Source organism: Sminthopsis crassicaudata, chromosome 3 (assembly GCF_048593235.1).
Source record: "Sminthopsis crassicaudata isolate SCR6 chromosome 3, ASM4859323v1, whole genome shotgun sequence".
Classification (NCBI taxonomy): domain Eukaryota; kingdom Metazoa; phylum Chordata; class Mammalia; order Dasyuromorphia; family Dasyuridae; genus Sminthopsis; species Sminthopsis crassicaudata.
The window spans coordinates 651,682,129-651,704,118 of NC_133619.1; the positions used below are offsets into that span (position 1 = coordinate 651,682,129).

The 21,990-nt window shown below is 52.8% G+C and overlaps 1 protein-coding gene and 1 long non-coding RNA gene across 4 annotated transcripts; one reads left to right on the forward strand and one right to left on the reverse strand.

Annotated features, from left to right (window-relative positions):
- Window positions 1–9,100: 9,100 nt before the first annotated feature.
- SNRNP70 (small nuclear ribonucleoprotein U1 subunit 70) lies at window positions 9,101–15,703 on the reverse strand. 2 transcript variants are annotated; one of them, XM_074307396.1, is made up of 10 exons: window positions 15,471–15,703; window positions 14,563–14,719; window positions 13,947–14,009; window positions 13,741–13,795; window positions 13,561–13,625; window positions 13,401–13,463; window positions 13,227–13,308; window positions 10,168–10,269; window positions 9,998–10,086; window positions 9,101–9,888 (listed from the first exon to the last, which is right to left on the reverse strand). In XM_074307396.1, exons 2-10 carry the CDS (start codon window positions 14,707–14,709, stop codon window positions 9,256–9,258), a joined length of 1,299 nt encoding a protein of 432 aa, XP_074163497.1. In that variant the 5' UTR covers window positions 14,710–14,719; window positions 15,471–15,703; the 3' UTR covers window positions 9,101–9,255. The 2 variants fall into 2 exon arrangements, with proteins under 2 accessions (XP_074163497.1, XP_074163498.1); XM_074307397.1 differs by having other exon boundaries at window positions 9,101–9,874; window positions 9,999–10,086; window positions 15,471–15,696.
- A 170-nt stretch (window positions 15,704–15,873) lies between these two features.
- Window positions 15,874–17,956, forward strand: LOC141564663 (uncharacterized). 2 transcript variants are annotated; one of them, XR_012488677.1, is made up of 2 exons: window positions 15,874–16,346; window positions 16,492–17,956. It is a non-coding gene; the product is annotated as an uncharacterized LOC141564663 (long non-coding RNA). The 2 variants fall into 2 exon arrangements; XR_012488678.1 differs by having other exon boundaries at window positions 15,874–16,339.
- The last annotated feature ends 4,034 nt before the right edge of the window (window positions 17,957–21,990 follow it).

Genomic DNA, 21,990 nt, shown 5'->3' on the forward strand with positions numbered 1-21,990 from the left:
CACTCAGCGAAAGAGCACTGGGAAATGAGTGTAGACTACAACATAGCATTTACACTCTTTCTGTTATTGTTTGCTCACATTTTTTTTCTTCCCAGATTATTTTCTTGTATAGCAAGATAACTGTATAAATAGGTATGCATATATTGTATTTAACATACACTTTAACATGTTTAACATGTATGTGACTCCCTGCCATCTAGGGGAGGGGGTGGGGGAAGGAGGGGAAAAGTTGGAACTGAAGTTTTTGCAAGAGTCAGTATTGAAAAATTACCCGTGCATATGTTTTGTCAATAAAAAGCTATAATTTTAAAAAGGAAAAGAAAATATAGTAACAAAATTAATCTGGAAAAACAAAAGGTCAAGAATATTAATGGAATTAACAACAAAAAATTGGTGGCCTAGCTGTACCAGACAAAACTATATTATCATTTGAAATAAAGTGGTGGATCAGTGGACACAATAGTCAATGACCATAGTAATCTAGTGTGTGATAAACCCAAAGACTGCAGCTTCTGGGATAAGAACCCACTATGTGACAAACTTTGCTTGGAAAATTGGAAAATATCATGGCAGAAACTAAGCAAAGACCAACATTTCACACTCTATACCAAGATAAGTATTCAGAAGGATGATACTATAAGCAGATTAGTATAGCAAGGGATAGTCTATCTGTCAGATCTGTGGAGAAGGGAGGAATTTATGGCCAAAGAAGAACTAGAAAACAGTATGAAATGCAAAATGTTTAATTTGGATTATATTAAAGTCAAAAGTTTTTGCACAAAAAAGATTAGAAGGGAAGCAGAAAACTGGGGGAAAACTTTTATACACCCACTAAAAAAGGCCACATTTCTAAAATATATTGAGAACTGATTAAAAATTATAAGAATACATGTCACTCCCCAACTGATAAATGGTCAGAAGATATAAACAGTCAATTTTCAGAAATTAAAGCTATTTACAATTATTTAAAAAGTGCTAAAGTGAAAAGAAAAATAAATGTTCTAAATCACTATTGATCAAAGAAATGCAAATTAAGACAATTTTGAGGTACCACTTCACACCTCTCAACATTGGCTAAGATGACAGGAAAAGATAATGGCAAATGTTGCAGGGGATGTGGGAAAATTGAGGCACTGATTCATTCTGAGGAGCAATCTGGAACTATGCTCAAAAGGGCCATCAAACTGCATACCCTTTAATCCAACAGTGTCACTACACTACAAAGAGCTCTTAAAGCAGGGAAATGGACGCATAGGGGCCACAATGTTTGTGGCAGTCCTTGTTGTAGTGGCAAGAAACTGGAAACGAGAGCATGCCCCTCAATTGGAGAACAGTTGAATAAATTTGTGATATGTGAATGTTATGGAATATTATTGTTCTGTAAGAAATGAACAGGCTGATTTCAGAAAAGCATGGAAAAACTTACATGAACTGATACTGAGTGAATCGAGCAGAACCAGGACATCATTGTACATGGCAATAGCAAGATTATATGATAATCAATTCTGATGGACTTTGCTCTTTTCAACTTGGAGCAATTCAAGGCAATTGCAATAAATTTGGGATGGAAAATGCCATCCTCATCCAGGGAGAACTATGAAGGCTGAATATGGATTAAATAGGATTTTCACTTTGTTTGCTTTTTCTTTCTCATAGTTTTTCCCCTTTTTTGGTCTGATTTTCCTTGCACAACATGACAAATGCAGAATATATTTAAAAGAACTGCACTTATTTAACCTATATCAGATTGCGTGCTGTCTTGGGGAAGAGGGAACTAAGGGAAGGAGGAAGAAAAATTCAGAACAGTCTTACAAAAATAAACACTGACAACTGTCTTTACATGTATCTGGAAAATAAAATATTGGAAAAAAATTTTAATTCACCCATTCGCTTATCCCCTGACTTTGTGGGGTTTCTGGTCGTCTCGTATTGCCACATTTATTTGGGTCCCTCAAGATGCCCCAAGGCTTTGAAATACTGAGTCTTCAAAAAAAGGCCACGGCATCTTTGGCAGTCGGGACACTTAGGGAAATCTTAGAAAGAATGCAGGAAGGCTCTCCAGATTAAACTCAGCATGTGCCTTGATCCAGTGTTGAACAGCTGGTCACCCGTGAATAAATTGGTCATTCTTCACGACTCTGTTTAGAGTTTTCTTAGCAGAGTACTGGGGTAGTTTGCCATTTCCTTCAGCCCATTTTGCAGGTGAGGAAACTGAGGCAAACAGAATAAAGAGACTAGTTCGGAGTCATCTGTGGCTGGATTTGAACTTATGTCCTCTCAACTCCAGGCCTGGCAGCCTACCCACTGTACTGCCTAGCTGCCTTGATACTTGATACAGGTGCTGACACCTGTGCCAGTTTGCTGGATGTGAACCAAGACTCCACTGATCCACCTCTCTATTTCTTAGGCAATACCAAATGATACCCCACTAGTACCCCACTAGGTGGGGGCCCCAAGGCTAGCCTGACAATGGTGGTCATGGCCTTCAGGCGGTCCCCCCCCCCAAATGCAGACATGGACGAATGGTGCTCTTTGCCAGCGGGGGAGTGGGAGAAAGGACAGGTTTGAGGTGTCTGGCTTTGAATCAGGAGAGTTTGAGAGGCAATCCCCTCACTGGAGTGACTCGGAGGCCCCTGGGACCCTCAAGAGTTCATGAAGTATCAGGAGAGGAGAGAGCCTGGAGTGAGAGATGTCTGCACTGGGGGGGGGGATCCCAGCCACTCCTGCAGCTCTCCTTCAGAGGAAATCACAAAACATGGACCCTGGTCACACACTCATGGATCCCCGAGGCTTTGGGCCTAGGCAGCAGCCAGAGAGGGGCCTGCTCTGCTTGCTGATACACTGGAGCTTTTCTTGTTTTTCCATTTGTGAAGAGGGGGCAGAGAGAGGGAGGGAAGGAGGGAGAGACAGAGAAAGAAACAGAGAAAGACAGAGAGAAGGAGAGGAGAGGGAAGGAGGGGAAGGGAAAGAGAAGGGGAGGGAGGAAGAAAGGGAGAAGAGGGAGGGAGAGGGAGAGAGAGGGAGACAGAGACTGACAAGACACAGAAACAGAGAAAGACAAAGAAAGTCAGAGATAGAGGGAGGGAGGGAAGGAAGGATCTCTCTTTGAAAAGAAATTTTCATTTAAAAATTAGATAAAAGCAAAGTAGGAGAGAGCGTTTTCCTTTTTTCTACCTTTACCCCAGGCCTTCGGGCCACAGGACCAGCAGTTCTCAGTAGGGGGTGGGGGGGCTGTCTCCCGTTTCCTTCTTCAGAGCAGCTTTCCTCTCAGAAAGTCTTCCTGGAGCCTTCTTCCCGTCTTGTTTCAGTAGCCATCTGGGCTCCCATTTATCTTCCCTCCTCAGGCAATAAGCCACACCCCCAAAGTTCAAAAGAGCAAACTCCAGGCCTCCTGGCAGAACCTGAGAGTACCTGCCATGTTGCCTACCCATAATTCCTGTCGTCCTGCCCTTTGTCTCCTCTCCTCGGTCCAAATTGGGTCTTGAGGGCTCGGGCCTGACCCCAGTGGTCGCCAGCTAAGGGGCCCAGAATGGCCAGGCAGGGATGGCGGGAGGAAGCCGGGCCCAGTGAGGGCAGCTGCAGCTGAACACGTGAGGAGGAAAATCTAGGGCCGAGGACTCAGCGGCCTCCACGGACCATCCTGCACAGGCTCCCAGGGCCCGTATCTGGAGGGTTTGTCAGGAGCAAGGCTCTCCATGCAACATGGGACTTCCTCCCCCTCCTTGGCCACGTCTCCATGGGGGAGAGCCAGTTCCTGTGCCAGGCTACCCCTTTTTCACCCACCCTCTTCCTGGGAGAGCTGGGAGCCAAGGAGCAGCCCTATTCCAGGCATCCCGAGGGATCCAACGGCCAGACTGCATCCTATCTATCCAAGGGGCCCTCCGGGGCCCGAAGCAGGCCAGCCAGCAAGAACAGGCCCCTGAATCTTGGCTCCACAAGTCCTTCCAAGAGCAGAGACAAGATGGCCATCCTCCAAGGTTCCACAAAGCTGTTCCTTTCACCCGTGGGCCGCAAAGCAGCCCAGTTGTAGAAACAAGCTTTCTGGGGTCCAGGGACTGCTTCCCAGCCAAAAGCCTGTTTTCTTACCCCTAAGAAGTCTTTGGCTTCCAGGTGAGTCTTTGGACTCCTCTGGAAGGGCGAGAAAACCCACCCACAAATAAGCAAGGCAGCCCCTGGTCATCTCCTAGGCCCAGCCTGAGCCTCTCCCCACTGCTTGTGAGTCCACACTCGGAGGGGAGCTTGGCAGGCAGCAGTATCCACCAGACACAGGGTGAGGCGGCTGAGATCAGCACCAAGAACCATTCTTTAAAGACCTGGATAAGACCCCCTAGCGGGTATCATTCCTGTCTGCTGACACCTGTGCCAGTTTGCTGGATGTGAACCAAGACATCCAGTCTGTGTTGACTGTTTTAACTGTATTTTTTGCTTTGTTTTGTGAGTAATTTGGAGCATTCTTTCATATGGCTTTTAAAGTTTTGTGGATATCTTTTGTTCTTACATTTAAAAAACTCAATCTGGACAAGAACAAAATATTAAGGGAATTAAAGGGGGGGAAAGAAACAAAAAGGAAGCTGGCCTAGCCATACCAAACTCAGAATCGTGTTATAAAGCAGCAGTCAGCAAAACCATTTCGTCTTAATCGAACAGAAATTATATGATTATCTCAATAGAAGCAGGAAAAGTATTTGAAAAAATCCAACATCCATCCCTTTTAAAAATGAGAGAACACAGGAATAAATGGACTTTTCCTTAAACAATCAGCAGGAACCTATGTAACAGGGATAAACTAGAAACATTCTCAGTAAGATCAGGGATGAAACAAGGTTACCCTTCAGCATTGTATTAGAAATGCACGCTTTGGCAATGAGAGAAGGAAAATAAATTGAAGGAATTAGAGGAGTAATGAGGAAACAAAATTACTGCTCATTGGTCTCCTTAAGAGAATCAACTAAAACACTACTAGAAACAATGAACAACTTTAGCGAAGCTGCAGGATACAAAATAAATGCACATAAATCACAGGCATTTCTCTATGTTACCAGCAAAGTCCAGCTCAAGGGATAGGAAGACAAATCCTACCAAGACAAAGCCAGGAACTATGTGAGCATAATTACAAAACACTTTTCCTAGAAATAAAGTTAGATCTAAACAATTGAAAGAATATCAAATGCTCATATGTAGTCCAGGATAATATAAAACAAAAGACAATTCTAGCTAGTCTATTTATTCAGTGCCATACCAATTAGATTGCCATGAAATTATCTTATAGAGCTAGAAAAAAAAATCAAAATTCATCTAGAAGAACAAAAGGTCAAGAATTTCAAGGTAATTAATGAAAAAGAAATGCAAGCGAAGATGGCCTAGCTGTACCAGACTTAAAATTTATAAAGCAATGGCCATCGAAACTATCTGATATCGTCTAAGAAATGAGTAGTAGATCATTGGAATAGCTTAGGTTCACAAGACACAGCAGTCAAAAACTATAGTAATCTAGTGTTTGATAAGCCAAAGAGACTAGCTTCTGGGGTAAGAACTCACTATTTCACAAAAATTGCTGGGAAAACTGGAAAACACTATGGCAAAAATTAGGCATTTACCAACACCTAACACACTACACAAAAATAAGGTCAAAATGGGTTTATGACTAAAACATAAAGGATGTTCTATGAGCAAATTAGAAGAATGAGGGATAATTTACATCTCAGATCTGTCGCCAAGGAAGGAATTTATGGCCAAAGAAGAACTAGAGAAGATTATGAAATGCAAAATAGATAAATTTCGATTATTTTAATTAAAAAGTTTTTGTACAAAACAAATGCAGCCAAGATTAGTGATTTAGATTTAGATTTTTTTTTTTTTTTTTTTTTTCATGACTAGAAATGGCTTGAATTTCTTCATTTGAAAATTGTCTTTATATCCTTTGACCATTTATCAATTGGGGGTGGATCAGTAGCGTAAGTTAGGTACACAAGACACAATAGTAAACAACTATAAACTACAGTTTGGTAAACCCAAAGACTCTAGCCTCTGGGAGCAGAACCCACTCTTTTGACAAAAATTGCTAGGAAAACTGGAAAACAGTTTGGCAGAAACTAAAGCATTGACCAACAACTCACACTCTACATCAAGATAAGATCAAAATGTGTTCACAATATAGTCGTGAAGGGTGATACTAAAAGCAAAATAGGAGAGCAAGAGATCTGATCTCTGGAGAAGGGAAGAATTTATATTCAAAGAAGAACTAGGGAACATTATAAAATGCACAAGGGCAAATTTTGATGATGTTAAAATGAAAAGGTTTTACACAAACAAAATCAATGAAGTCAAGATGAGAAGGAAAGCAGAAAACTGGAGGGAAATCTTTACAGGCAGTGTTTCTGATAAAGATCACGTATCTAAAATAAAGGGAGAACTGATTTAAATTTATAATACATGTCATTTCTCAAATGATAAATGGTCCAAGGATAGGAACAATTTTCCGATGAAGAAATTAGAGCTGTTTACCATCACATAAAAAAAAAGCTCTACACCATAATTGTTCAGAGAAATGCAAGTTAAGCTAACTCTTGAGGTACCACTTTACATCACACCTCTCAGGTGGGCTAAGATAACAGGAAAAGATGATAAAATGTTGGAAGAAATGTGGGAAAATTGGGACATCAATGTATTGTTGGTGGAGTCATGAACTGATCCAACCATTTCAGAGCAATTTAGAGCAATGGCCAAGGGCTCTCCAACTGTGCATCCAGCAATGTCTCTCCCGGGTCTGCATCCCTAAAGGAGGGCAAGGGACCCACATGTGCAAAAATGGTGGTGGCAAGGAACTGGACACTGAGTGGATGCTCCCCAGCTGGGAAAAGGCTTAAGGGGTTACAGTGTTTGAACAGCAATAGTGGGGTAGTATCGTCCATAAGAATGACAGACCAATTTCTGAATTACAGGAGCTGAAGCTGAGAGAAGCAAGCAGAACCACACTGTCTACAGCAAAAGCAAGACCACTCGTTGATCAACTGGGGCACTCACTCCTCCTCAGCACCATAGTGATCCCAGGCAGCTCCCACAGACTGGGGATGGAAAATGCCATCAACGTCCAGAGAACGAAGGAGACGGAATGGGAACCAAGCACAGGACTCTCACTTTTCTTGTCTGTTTGCCTTTTCTGTCTCATGTTTCCCCCATTGCACAACGTGACAAATACGGAAACGATTCATAGGATGGAGCGAGGAAAAATCTGGAACACAAAATCTACAAAATTCAGTGTTGAAAATCTTTACACGTAATTGGGAAAATGAAGTACCATGGAGAAAAAAAAAATGATACAATGTCAATGACACTATAACCACTACCCATCTGGGCAGTTTAGCGGGGGTCCAGACGTAGCTAGCTTTCCTTTGTCCTGGGAAACCTCCAAAAGCAGTCAGTGGAGTCCTCATATTAGGAGCTCCAATGGAGGGAAGTGGGGGGAAGGCGGGGGAGCTAGAGGGCTGCCAGGGGGCGAGATCACTCAAGCTGGGCCTAGGTGCCTATGGCTGACCATGGCTGCCCTACCCTAACAAGAGCCTAAGGCAGTGAGCCTCGGGGGCTTCCCCAGGACACTAGAGGCCCTCCAAAACCACCAGAGGATTCCCGGCTGCATCTTCTGCAACAGGTGACAAGTGGACGCCATGCTGGCCAAGGCTTCCAGCTTAGCTCACGATGGAGAAGGAAGGCCCTCCGGTGCCTGAGGTTCCTTCCAACAAGTAGGTGTCAGAGTCTGATCACTCAAGGTCCCATCCTCACTCTTGGGGATGCCCCACTTTGCCCCATCCCCCATGACACTCGGACTTTCCATGTACCCATTCAAAGTCACCTCATCTCACTTAAGACTTGACTTCAGGGTCCCTAGGAGGGAGGCCAGCCTCCCCCCCCCCCAACTGCCCCAACTCCGGCCTCCAACACAAAGCCATGAAAGCTGCTCGTCTGGCCCTACCTTGATTTGGTTTTTCTCATGGTTCTCCTCCATTCAGACCAGAACCAAGCACAACATAACCAGACACCCAGCCCAAAGGCGTCGGGATTCTTCCTGCCTCCCTGGCTCCGGACCCTTAACGAGTCCTCAGAATTCCCCGGCCAGATGGTCCCTTTCCCAGGTAAGCCATCTCCTTCACAGCCAGGAGCCATCTGTTAACCGATGACTGTTTAGTCACCCCCAAAAGCGCTGAGCGCACATGCTGCAGAATGACGACGCATGGCCCTGGAGACCAGAGGCCAGGAGGCGGGCAACGCCGGTTCCTCATCATCCCTGCGGTTCCCTAGGTTTTGTTTATGTTCCTCGCTGCCTGAGGTGGCGTAGGGGAACAGAAGGAGAAATTTAGGCAATGTGGAAAACAAAACGTGTCAATAAAATTTTATTTAAAAAAATATTAAACAGCACAAGGCCACATACAGATCCCGGGGGATCACACAGGAGGACCTTCCATGTTGACATCAAACTACTGGAGACTGGTGCAGGGGCTGCCAGAAACCACTGCTGGCAAGCCGGAATTCCACCACCGAGTCCGGCCTCCCCTCCTCGTCCCCAGGACACATCGCATGACAAGCCCTTCTGCTTTCCTAACACCCAGGCCACATCAATAGAATCCCCTTGACTTGCTAGTCTATCTAAAAAAAAAAAAAAAAACACCTAAAAAACCTAGAGAAGCCAACAACTACAGAAAGCTGGCGGGCCCACCCTGCTCTGACGGAGCCCAGCGGGCACCGGGCAGGCTGCTTCCTTTCCCAACTGCTCAGTGACAATCCCCTTAATCTAAACCAGAACCACCATCTTGGAGCCCTCCCCCTCCCCCTTCCCCAAACTCCTTTTCACATGAATCGTGCCCAAGAAGCTTAAGTTGCTACCATGGCGCGGGAGGGCACCATGCAGCGGGGACGGGCACCGGGAGAGTTCCAAGGCCAGGGCCTCGCCTAAACCCCCCCACTTTAGCAGCCCTGACACCAGCCCGGCAACTCAACCCAGACCCTCCGTGCAGACTCCCAGCTGAGGCCTCTGAGTCAAAGTCCAGGCTTGTGCCCAAGGGTCAGCGGGGGGAGACGGCTCCCCCAAATTACCACCCAAGCAACCTCCGCAGGAAATCCATTTTATTGAATAATCAGAAGGGTCTGGACAGAGGACGCCTTGGCGGGGGGGACAGGGGCAGACACATTCACGTGATTGGGAGAAGGGGTGGTGGTCTTTTATCGGTGGGGGGAGGGGTGGCACTCGCCGCTCTCTCTCGCTCACTCTGGCGCCGGCTCCATCAGGTAGCCATTCTCAGGAGCCAGATAGCCTTCGCCAGCATCGGCCTCCATATAGAGGTCCCGCCCGTCAGCCCCGAGCCCTTCGAGCCCGTTGTCCTGACTGCCACCGCCGCCACCTCCTCCACCCCCGCCACGGGGGGCCTCGTCCCGTCTTTCACCCCGTTCCCCTCGCTTGTGCTCACGATCTCTATCCCGGTCCCGCCGCCGCTCCCTCTCCCCCCGGTGGCTACGGCGTCGGTCCCTGTCCCGGTCCCGGCCCTTCTCCTCAGGGGCATCAGGTCCATCAGGGCCGGGCTCCCCGAGAGGGCCGTCGTCAGGGGGCGCATCCCCCGCCTCTGGAGGCTCAGGGCCCTCGCCACCCCGAGGCTCCTCTTTGCGCTCCCGCTCTCGGCGAGCCCGCTCTCTGCTGCGGCTACTGCGGCGCTTCCGCTCGCGGTCCTTGTCCTTACTTCTCTCCCGGGAGCGCCTCCTCTCCTCCTTCTCCCGGCTTCTGGAGCGCCGTCGCCGATCCCGGGACCTCGAACGCCGACGGTCCCGCTCCTTGTCTCGCTCTCGGCTCCGCTCACGGCGCTCCCGCTCGCGTTCCCTGTCCCGGTCCCTTGGAGGACACGGCCAAGAGAGAGAAAGCAGAAAGGATCCTAAGAACAGGCGCTCCTCCCCGGGGACCGCCACGGCGACCCCCTGCCAGCTCACCCGCGGGCACGCTGGGGTCCTCGGCTCACCTCTCATCGTAACGCGAAGTGTCGTCGCGGCCCGAGTGCCGGATGTTGACATCGGCCCCCCCTCGCCGGGTGCCCCCAAGGCCACCACCTGAGGAGAGACACGGGAGTCAGCGCGTGCCTGCGGGCAGGGAGGGGAGGGGAGGGGAGGACCCGGGCCCCTGGCACTCACCCAGCCTGCGGGGCCTCCAGCCCTTCACTGTGCGGCCCCTCTCCACGTCCACCAGCACCCGCCTGCCGTCGATCTTCTTGCCGTCTGCATGCTTGTAAGCCGCTGTAACAGAGGGGGCAGAGACGACCCCCAGGGTGGGGGGAGCCTCCCGTCAGAGCCTGGCCTGGGACCCCACCATCCCTTCTGTCCCCCCCAAGACGCGCAGGCACACGCCCCCGCCCCCGCACACACACACGCCCACCAGCGAGCCAGGCAACTCGGCAGCCGGCCACCTCCGCCCGCCCCACCCCCGCCCCCACACAGAGGGGCCTGCTCCTTCGGACTCCTGCTCCTGCCCGTGCCCAGGTGGGTCCGGACGTCCACCGTCTCCCCCCTCTGCCCGACCCCACGATGGAGCAGCCCCCTCCGGGCCCCGCCAAGGAACGCCGCTGCAAAGGAAAGAGGTTAATCAAGTGCTGGTCTCTCCAGGAGAAGGGGCCGAGAGCACCCCCGGGCCAGCCCGGACATGCACCCTGCGGCAGGCAGCGAGGGCGGGTGCCCAGCCCGGCGCCGCCCCTCCTCTTCCCCCGGTCTCGGCACTAGGTCTGTCAGGAGGACAGAGACTGGAGCCGACAGAGAGAAGAGGAGGGGGGTCCGGAGCATGGGGAGGCAGCTGGGGCCCTCTGGGAACTGAGGGGCCCCAGTTTGGGCCCCTCACAGATGGGAGGGGGAGGGGGAGACGTGCGATGGCTGCGACTCCACCCAGCCTTACCTGGCGGCCCTCAAGCCTCTCAACAAGCCCCCTCCCCGGCACAAAGCCGGGCTTTGGGCTCCTGGACCTCACCGCTCCCCTCCAAGTGGGCATCTGCTGCCGCGAGGGGCACGGGGCAAGGGCAGCTCTGGGGCGCCCTGTCCTGGTCCCTCCCTGACCAGCCACCCGCCTCCCCACTAGCTTCCCACCCCCCACCCCCCACCCCCAAAAATAACAACAGAGGAAGAGAAAAGGTGCAATTTACCAATGCCGGCTTTGCGAGTGTCCGACCAAACCGAGCGGGATGGGGGGGGCTCGGTCCTCCTGAGGGGCCTGGCGAGGAGGAGGCTTCCCGGGGGGGGGACACAGGGCAGCTTACCTGGAGCCCCCATGCTTACCTGCACCCTTAGCGCGCGCATGGTCCCCCCTTGCCGCCCCCCACCCCCCGGGGCAGCTAGGCTACAGGGCGGAGTGGGGGGGCAGAAAAGCAGTCTCAGCTACGAGGATGCCAAGCAGGCCTCAGCACCCGGAGACGGGGGAGGCGGGGATGCCCCGAGCCCGACTGGCTGGAGGGCGGAGCGCAAGGCCTGGAGACCGGGCTCCCCAAAATTGCCAAGCCCCATCTCTACCCCCAAAGTCACAACGAGACCAGGCACCCTGTCTCTTACACACCTAAGAGCACTCAGGTCCCCCCAAACCAGGGTGCGAGGAAGGGGGAGGGGGGAGAGATTCCGGGGCAAAGGAACCAGCCGGAGCATCGAGGCTCCCGGGGCTCGGGGAAACAAAGGGACTCTGGCCCCGGCCCCCAACTAGGGAGGCAGGAGCAGCTCAGGACACCCTCTCCTCCAAAGCCCCAAGGACCCAAGCCTAGCTCAGCGCACAAGAACCCGGAAAAGCCCAGACCAGGGGAGACAGCGAAAAGAAAGTGGGATGTGTGTCTGCCGTTGGCTCAGAGCTCTCTCTCTCTGTCTCTCTCTCTCTCTGACTGCACAAGGGGACGGGACCTGAGCTGAGGTCCCAACAACAGACTTCTGGCCTCCCCCCCAATTCCGTGCAGGGGCAGAACACTAAGCACCCAAGGCCCTGGGCCCGGGATGGAGTGGACCCCGAAGAAGCCACTATTCCCATGCCCCTGCTCTTCCTGGGCGGGGAGGGGGCAGCAGCCTGCCTTGCTCCCAGACATCCATTCCCACCACCCCTGAAAAGAGCGTCTCTGGACCCTGCGGGGTAGGCGCGGGCCCAGCCCCGAGCAGGAGAGAGGCCTGGAAACGCTGCCCTGGCTCACCCTGCCTCCTGACCTCCAGAGAGGCCGGGCAGGAACCTGTAGAGGACGAAAGAGGGAGGGGAAGGGTCAGAAGGCCCTTCCCCCAAGGCCCTTCCATGGGAAGTCTGCCTTTTCCCCGCCCCCCCCTCCTCCAGCCTCCTCTGCCCCTGCCCAGCAATCGGGCACCTGGAGGCCAGGGGGAGGGGGGAGTGGGGCCAGGAGTTCGGGGGGGGCTGGGGAATGGGGTCAGAGGAGGGGGCCAGGGAGGGGGCCTTTCTGCTCCTAAGCTGCCTGGCTAAGCTAGGCTCGTGTGCTGTGGCGAGTGATCTTACCCATGATACAAACCCTTATACCAACCATAAAATGAGATGTTGTAAGGGGAGCGTTAGCATCAGCTGCAAGCCAGCTGCGTGGTGGCTGCAGTGACAATAATAAGAACATACAATTAATACGCCGGCCCCTCCACACGCCACACCCCCCTCACCGCCACCCCCACCCGGCTCTCACTTTGCACAGGACAAATCTCCCTTTGGGGGCTTTTAAACCACGTCAGGCCGAAATCGAGGAGACACAGACAAAAACCACAGACACGGCCACTGAGCATGGCCCCCGCCCACCCGAGGCATCCCTGCCGGGGGTCAGGGGAGGGGGTGGGAAGGAGAGAGAGGAAGGGAGGAGAGGGGGGCACGACCGAGTGCTCCCCACCAAGGCCAGGGGAAGACGAGGCAGAGAAGGCGAGGCGGGCCGGGGATCCGAGCCCGGCCCCCGAAGCCCCTTCGGCCTCCCGGCCGGGCCCCCTCCCCTCCCCTCCTCTCCGGCCTTCACCCAGCCCCGCCGCCGGGCTACCTCCGATCCCCCTGAGAGTCAACGTGTGGCACTTACCTCTCCCGGCCCCCCGGGCGCACACACACACACGTTGAGGGGAGTTTTGGTTTTTTAAAAATATATATAAAAAAAGATATATAAGAGACAGAGGAAAAATAAGGAATGAGTGTTGATGTGAGGAAGTGAGGGGGGTACGAAGGGCAGGGACGGGAGGGAAGTGCCGAGGAGGGAGACACTCACAGTGCATGTCCCGTTCGTGCTCGTACTCGATGAAGGCGTAGCCCCGGGGCTTCCCTGACCGCTTGCTGTAGACCATGTGGATCTGAACACAGGCAGGGGCGAGCTCGTGAGCCCCCTCTGCTAGGGGCCGGGGCAGCCCCGCAAACGCCCCGGGCCCCGCTACAACAGACTCACCCTCTTGATGGGTCCGTACACCTCAAACTCTCTCCGCAGTTTTGATTCTGTCGTGTCGTAGTTCTGCAAAAGGCAGAAAGTTGCGGCCCTCCTCCGGGGCCTGCTCCTTGCCTTCCCCAGGCCCCCCGCCCTCCCGCCAGCAAGCCGAGGTCGCACTCACCACTCGGGCCACAAACAGAGTTTTGAAAGCGTCGCCCTGAGCGTTGGGGTCATTGTGAGGGTCCCCTGTGAAGAGAAGGCAGCGTCAGGCGCAGAGGGAGAAGCTCCGGGGGGCCGGAGGACCCCACCTGACGGGACAGGGGGTGGGGAGGGGGAAGGAGCCGAGTCCCCGCAGACATACACATTTTCAGCTCTGTCTCCACCTCTTGCTGTCGCCGCTCTATCTTCTCCCGCCTCTGTAGGAAGGCAAAGAGAGGCAGGCATGGAGGAGGGAAGCCCGCGGCTCCCCTCCATCGTCCGGCCTGAGCCTCCCCGGCCCGAGCCTCCCCGGCCCCTGAACCCAAACCTTTCCCTCTTTCCTCCACCCCAGGTGCGCCAGTCACGTACCTTTCTTTCCATCCGCTCCTCCCTCGTCTCTGCTCGGGTTGGAGGAGGGGCATCACGGGGGTCCTGAGAACGAGAGGAGGAGTCAGAGGGAGCAGGACTACAGGAGGCCGAAGCCCAAAAGGCTTCCAGAGGGAAGCCGCACTCACTGGTCTGGAGACCGAGCCCCCCTACACTAAGGCTCCTGGCAGCTGCGACCACCCAGCGCGCTGCCCTCCACCTCCAGTCCGAACGCTGGCTCTGCGAGCCTGGGCAAGTCACTCAAGCTGTCGAACGTACGGGTAGCAAGACCCCCTCCTCCCTGGGTGCCGAGCGAAGGAGGGGAACCCCTGCCTCAGGAGGGCCGCCCCGAGGGCGTCCTTCTCCAGGAGCGGCGAGCCTGTCCGGGGCCCTCCCCCCGCCCCATCTCATGCACCAGGAAGCCAAGGTTGTTCTCACTTTCCTCAGTGGCGGCTCCGTGAGCTCCGTTCCCTCCTGTCACTGTGCCGTGGGTAGCTCGGCCCCCCCGCTGCCTCTGGGGCGGCCCAAACGCCCGCCCTCGTGCCGGCCTCCCCCCGAGAATCGCAGAAGAGCCTCCCCTCGCTCAGCCGCGGGGGGGGGGGGGGGGGGGGGGGCTCACCTCAAACTCCCGGATGTAGGGGGCGATGCCGCAGTAGGGCTGATTGTGGTGCTTCTCATGGGGCAGCTTCTCCAGGGGGGGGAGGTAGGGAATCGGGTCTCGAGGAGCAAAGAGGGCCAAAAGGTTGGGAGGCAGGAACTGCGTCATGATGCCGGGTCTGCGGGGGTCAGAGGTCCAGAGGAGGGAGACCGTTAGGGCCCTGCCTGCCAGGGCCCTCCCCCCCACGGTGCTGGGCTTTGGGGGGGGGTCGGGAGTGGGGGGCACTCTGGGGACCCCAGGGAGGTATCCCCCACACTCAGGGTGAAAGCGGGGTGGGAGCTGTGGGCAGCGCAGGGCTTTAACTCCTCACCAGGGTCCAGCTCCTGCTGGAAAAAGGGGGGGGGGGCAGCGGGAGTTACAGATAACAGAGGGTCCCGGCGAGTGCAAGCTCCGGGGAAAAGGGAGAAGTCTCCCTAGAGTGCAGGGAACTGACGGGAGGGGGGGGGGTAGGGGCTGAAAGGCACTCGTGGGGAAGGGGGGGTCTTGGCAGAAACAGGAGTTGAGGGTATGGGGGGAGGCGCGCCAATGGGCGCAAAGCATTGTGGGTAAAGAAGGGAGGTCTCGGAGGTACCGGGAGTTAGGGGTAACGGGAAAGGGTCTCCGAAGGCCCGTAGGGCATTGTGGGTAAAGGGGAGGTGTTGTCCTGGGGGACGTGGGGAGGTGAGGATAGAGAGAGGGGTCCGGAGGACGCAGGGGCTTATGGGTAAAGAGGGGATACAAGCGGACGCAGAGATGTGATGAGTAGAGGGGGGAGGGGGTCCTCGGCAGGCGCAAGGACTTATGGGTGGGGGGGGGAGTACCGGCGGGCGCAGGGAGTTGTGGGTAGTCAGCGGGGTCCCGGCCGGGCCCGGCGGGCCTTCAGCACTTACCGGCCGCGCGGCGGCGGCGGCGGCCCCCTCGGCCGGGCGGAGTTCCCGGGGCGGGCGGCGGCAGCAGGAGCGGCAGCGGCGGCGGCTCGTCGTCGTCCTCCTGGAGCTCGGGGGCCTGGTGGCGCGCCGGGGCCAAGGCCGGGGGCGGCGGCGGGGCCGGCGTCGCTGGCGGCTCCGGGGCGCTCGCTCCGTCACTCAGTCACTCCGTCCGTCCGACTGGTCTCGGCTCACACAGGCGCCCGCGCGGCCAGGCGGCGAGGGACGCACCGACCGAGGGAGGCGGCTCTCGCGAGAGCTCGGTGCGAGCGCGGGCCGACGGGAGGTGGGGCCAAGGCGAGATCCTTGCGCCCGCCTACGAACCACTGCGCACGCGCAGACCCGAGCAGCGGGGAGGGCGACCCGGGAAGAGCCTACTGCGCACGCGCCGATCGCCCTCCGCTCGCCCTCTTCCTTCCCGGTCCCCGCCAACGTCGTCAAGGCGCATGCGCCTGTCGCTTTCTCCTTCCCCCTCTTTCGTATTTGATCAACCGCCGCCTTCCGCGAGCTGGACTATTTACATCTTACCTCCTATCGAAAGTGTCCTTCCGCCAAGAAAAGAGTTCGCCATGTGACATGCGCCTCCATTACGGTTCAACTTCGCTTTATAGAAAGGTCGTGGCGTCACGTGACCCAGAGGGCGGATCACGCGATCCATCCCCTAAGGATGAAAGAAACCGTGCCGCCGGTGATACCAAAAGGGCGCCCTCCCCCGGAGCTGTGCGGAGATCTTACTCTTTTTCAGCCATGATAGCTCTGAGCCCCCAGTCTGAGCCATTCTAGGGGGCCGGACCCCGGGAAGCTCCAGGGAGCGGCTGGCCCAGCCGGAGAATGTGCGGAGTGTGTAGCCTGAGGGCACCGGGCTCCGGAGCCCAGAGTCCCCTGGGGGGGGGGGGGGCCGCCCGGGGGGGGGGGCCGCCCTCCGACAATCCGGGTGTCCTTCCTGCCCATCCCGGGGCTCCGAGACGCCTCTTCCCTCCTCCAGGTCCTGAGGGCGCAGAGACCAGAGCTGGGCCCCGGCGCCTTTAAAGGAACTCTCACGCTGCGAGGCGACCCGGACACTTCGGAGCCTCTTTTTTGTGTCTGTTTATTTACATCTGACAACGCCCCCCGCCCCCGGGCCCCCCAGAGGCTGTGCCCGGAGCGCCAGCACCCCCCCCCTTCCGTTTTGCGTCGGGTTGGGTTGGTATGTTCTAACGTTGGCAAAGCGCGACCACAGCAGTCCTGTGAGTAAGGGGGCTGTCCCGATTTTACAAACGAGGAAACTGAGGCACGGGGAAACTAAGTGGCGCCGGTCAGATCAGGGCTGCTTATGTGCGAGCTCAGTCGTTTTTCAGCCGTCTCCATTTCTTCCCTTGGGGTTTTCTTGGCAAAAAGCGAGGGCCCTGAGCCTCGGGGCTGACACTTGCTTCAGGCTAACGTTTGGGGCCAGATTTGCAGGCCCGGGCGGTCGGCCTCCTCTCTGTGCTAGGGAAAGGGAAATGGCAAATCCTCGGGAGTCACGGCCTCGGCGACCTAGAACGCTCCCTCTACCAGATAGCGAACAGGAGGGGAACCCGGAGGCAAGAGGAAGAGGAGAGCCCAGGGAGGTGCCTGAAGGGGGAAGGGGGAGTGTCTCCTTAGAACCTGTAGGAGGCGATGTTACTGGACGTGAATGGGTGATGTAAGTTATGGGACTGGAAACCGGGGGGAAGGGTCTCAACACTAACGGGATTTTGTATTTAACCCTAAAGGAGCAGCGAACATAATTCCTGGGGGAGGCAGGGCATACCCCCGACCTCTGCTTGTAGGGGCTGGAGCGGGGAGAGATTTGAAGCAGAAAGAGAAGCGTCTGGTTATAGATCGTGATCGGCCGCTGTTTTGGTGGGACATGGAGGGGCCGTCCATCCACGGGAACTGAAGAGCAAGGGGTACCTGCGATGGCGATGGAAAACTATGGGCTCTGATAAGCCACGAGCTCGAAGGAAAAAACACGGAAGGGCTTGCATGAACTGGTGCAAAGTGAAATGCAGAACCAGGAAAACACTGTACACAGTAACAAGAATATTAGCCAGCGAGTTGTATAGTGTGTTATACGATGTGCTGATGGTGTATGATGTTGTAGAGTTGTGAATACTTAGCTGTTCTCAGCAAGCAATGATCCAAGACAATTCTGAATGACTTGATGACAAATGCTACCTGCTTCCAGAGAAAAAATCCTAAGAGCCTGGCTGCAGATCAAAGCATACTTTTTCTTTGATTTCTTTTTCTTTTTGTTTTGTTATTTTTCCACAGCATGACTAACTTAGAAATACGCTTTGCATGACTGCACGTGTAAAATCCACATCAGATTGCTTGTGTTCTCGGTGGGGGGAGGGAGGGAAAGAATGGGAAACTGAAAATTTTCAAAAATGTTTAAAAATTTACATGTAATTGGGAGGGGGGGAAATAAAACATTGAATTTTTTTAGAGTCCGGTTATAAAATGTAAGGGCCTACACCACAGTGATGGCAGTGTTAAGTGGGAAGGAGGCATGTACATCCAAGAGGGAAGGTGATAGTAACAGAACAGGGCAACACATACATTATGGGGAGGGGGGACATCAAGATTATCAAATTGAGGATGACACTGGGATTGGAAGCCTGGGTGATGGGAAAAATGCTGATGCCTGGACAGTTATAGAGAAGTTTGGAAGAGACCAAGGTTGAAAGGATGGGAGATAATGAATTCCATTTTTTAAAAAAATTTTTCTCTCCCTAGCTTTTAGCACAGTGTAGTCATGTTGAGTTTAAGGTGCCTCCAGGACTTCGAGTTTGAGATGCCCAATTGGCCGTTCCACTGGAGGTCCGCAGAACAGTTAAGACTGAGAATCAACCATATAAAGATGAGAATTGAATCTTTGGGATCTGATGAAGTTTCTAAGAGAAATAGTATAAAGCGGGAAGACAAGGGAGTCTGGAGAGAGCCCTGCATGAAGATCCAGCAAAAGAAACTTGAGAAGGAGCCATCAGGTAGGAGAACCAGGTGGGAGCAGAGTCAGGAAGCTGGTTGGCAGGATCTGAGATTACAGAGAAATCAAGGAAGATCAGGTTTGAAAAAAAGGCCCTTCTTGTCAAAGGATATGAACAGACAATTCTCAGATGATGATATTGAAATTATATCCATTCATATGAAAGAGTGTTCCAAATCACTACTGATCAGAGAAATGCAAATTAAGACCACTCTGAGATATCATTACACCCCTGCAAGATTGGCTAAGATGACAGGAAAAGATAATGATGAATGTTGGAGGGGATGTGGGAAAACTGGGACAGTGATGCATTGTTGGTGGAGTTGTGAAAGAATCCAGCCATTCTGGAGAGCAATCTGGAATTATGCCCAAAAAGTTATTAAACTGTGCATACCCTTTGATCCAGCCAGTGCTACTCCTGGGCTTATATCCCAGAGAAATATCAAGGAGGGGAAAGGGACCTGTATGTGCCAAAATGTTTGTGGCAGCTCTTTTTGTTGTAGCTAGAAACGAAAATGAATGGATGCCCATCAGTTGGAGAATGGTTGGGTAAATTATGATATGTGAATGTTATGGAATATTATTGCTCTGTAAGAAATGACCAGCAGGACGAGGCTGGAGAGACTTACATCAAGTGATGCTTAGTGAAATGAGCAGAACCAGAAGATCACTGTACACTTCAACAACAATACTGTATGACAATGTATTCTGATGGAAGTGGAAATCTTCAACATAAAGAAGATCCAACTCACTTCCAGTTGATCAATGATGGACAGAGGTAGCTACACCCAGAGAAGAAACACTGGGAGGGGAATGTAAACTGTTAGCACTACTGTCTATCTGCCCAGGTTACTTATACCTTCGGAATCTAATACTTAATGTGCAACAAGAAAATGGTATTTACACACATATGTTGTATCTAGGTTATATTGTAGCACATGTAAAATATGTGGGATTACCTGTCATTAAGGGGAGGGAGTAGAGGGAGGGAGGGGATAATTTGGAAAAATGAATACAAGGGATAATGTTAAAAAAAATACTCATGCATATATAATGTCAAAAAATGTATAAAAATTTTAAAAAAAGAAAGAAAAATATATTGAAGAAAATTTAAAAAATAAAAATAAAAAAAAGGCCCTTCTTTTGGATGTGATGGGCAGCCAAACTGTCCAGCTGAGAAGGAGGAAAGCTTCTGCTTTGATTTTCTGTTCAGAGGCCCCGTAGGAGGACCTGTGACCTCTTGAGACTGCCCATTCTACTTCTGCATGGGATCGTTTTCTTCCTTGTTGCTGCCCTCAAGGACCAAACTAATTCCAGGAGTAATTCAAATAGCGCACGCCAGCTGAATCTTCTCTAGGTTCAATATCCTGATTTCTTTGACCAGTGCTTATGTTGGACTCAAAATATATCAACTGAAATCCCTTCTCCCTCCTACCCATATCCTTAAAGCATAGTACCCAGAACTGAACACTGTATTCCAGATGAGGTCTGACAAGGGTCAAGGAAAGTGGGATGGTCAGCTTCCTATTTCTGAAATCGGCAGTTCTCTTACAGAAGCCCGAGATCACTGAGAGCTTTTATCACTGCCCTTTCACCCAACTGAGTCACATCACAGTGGCAATCCCCTCCTCCCTCCCCCCAAAAACTATTTTCCAGGACAACTACTGTTTAAACATGTCAGCTCCATGTTATATTTATGAAGAGAGGCACATAGAAAACCAGACAAGGATACACAGAAGGACACAGAGAATGACACACTCGGCAAGCATTGGATCTATTGACTCAAAAAGACGAGCAGAAAGAGCTGGGGAGGGTTGCAGGGCCTGAGTCAGAGCCAAAAAGAAACAACCAGAAAAGGCGACTGAGGAACAACCAGTCAGTCCCAAAGAAGATCATACCGAAAGGATTACAAGGGATAATGTTGTTTAAAAAAAAATAAATTTACCTATGCATATGTACTATCAAAGAAAATATTGTAATTATAAAAATTAATAAAAAAAATACTTATTAAAAAAAAAGATCATACCACATAGAGGTCCAGATTGGAACACATTGAGGATCTCTGGGAGGACGTGAGACAGAGAGAGGACAGAAAGCTTGATCCAGAGGGACAGACACAAATACAGTCCCAGAAAAAAAAAAAAAAACTTAGACACAGATATACCCCCGAAAAGAACACAAGGATAGACACAGAGAAGGATAGACACAGAGAAGGCCACTCTAGAGAAAGATACAGGGACAGTCCAGGCAGTAAGACACACAGGGAAGGAAGGAGGGAGGGAGGAAGAAAGGAAGGAGGGAAGGAGGGAGGGAGGAAGGGAAGAAAACCCAAAGAGAAACGTCTGTCAGTTGAGATTATGTACATCAACAACAGATGTAGGCTGCACCATGGTGTGACTTCTTCCCTCTCCTGTATAGCCACTGTATAGTGGGGAGAAGATGAAGAAGCAATCCCCAAGTGGAGCTGGTCAACCGACGAGCAATGAAAGGCTCAGGAGCCAAGAAATGCAGGAACAGACAGTTGTGAACTGGTCAACTCTAAAGTTGAGACTTTGAGGGAAGGAAAACTAGCGGAGAGCAAGAGTGATGGAGCTGGGAGAGAAGCTTGAAGGGCCTCCAGGTTTGTGTCGGAGGGTGGGGAGAGATGAGAGATGTGTCCAGCAGCAGTAGTGAATGAATGGCTCAGAATTCGGTGTCCTCACCATATCAGTCAGGCCACTAGCATTTAAGCACCTTCTACGGGTCGGGACCGTGCTATGTGCTGGAGCGCCAAGAAAGACAGATCTGTGCTGTCCAGGTGCTGACAATCTAATAAATAGCAGCTTGTAAACTGAGTCCAAACAAGGATGAACTGGGAGTAGTCTCAGAGGGAAGGCGCTAAGAAGAGGGAGGTCAGGGAAAGGCCTTCTGGGGAAGCTGGGACTTAAGGGAGGTCAGGGAAGCCAGGAGTTAGAAGTAGAAGGGATCGTCGAGCTTCAGGCAGGGGGAACGGACATAGATAATACCAGAGTGGGAGACAGCCAGGATGACTGGATTGTAGAGTCCCCTAGATCCAGAGGGCTGAAAGGAGCTGAGGAATAGAATGGGGAGGAGGAGGGAGCAGAGAACTGGGCAGAGGAATGGCAGAGGGAGCAGAGAACGGGGCAGGGGAATGGCAGAGGGAGCAGAGAACGGGGTAGGGGAATGGCAGAGGGAGCAGAGAACGGGGCAGGGGAAGGGCAGAGGGAGCAGAGAACGGGGCAGGGGAAGGGCAGAGGGAGCAGAGAACGGGGCAGGGGAAGGGCAGAGGGAGCAGAGAACCGGGCAGGGGAAGGGCAGAGGGAGCAGAGAACCGGGCAGGGGAATGGCAGAGGGAGCAGAGAACGGGGCAGGGGAAGGGCAGAGGGAGCAGAGAACCGGGCAGGGGAATGGCAGAGGGAGCTAGCCAGGGACTGAAGTCAGAGGGGTGAAGGGGGTAAGGACTGGGGGAGGGGGGGGAAGGGGAAGGGGATGCGA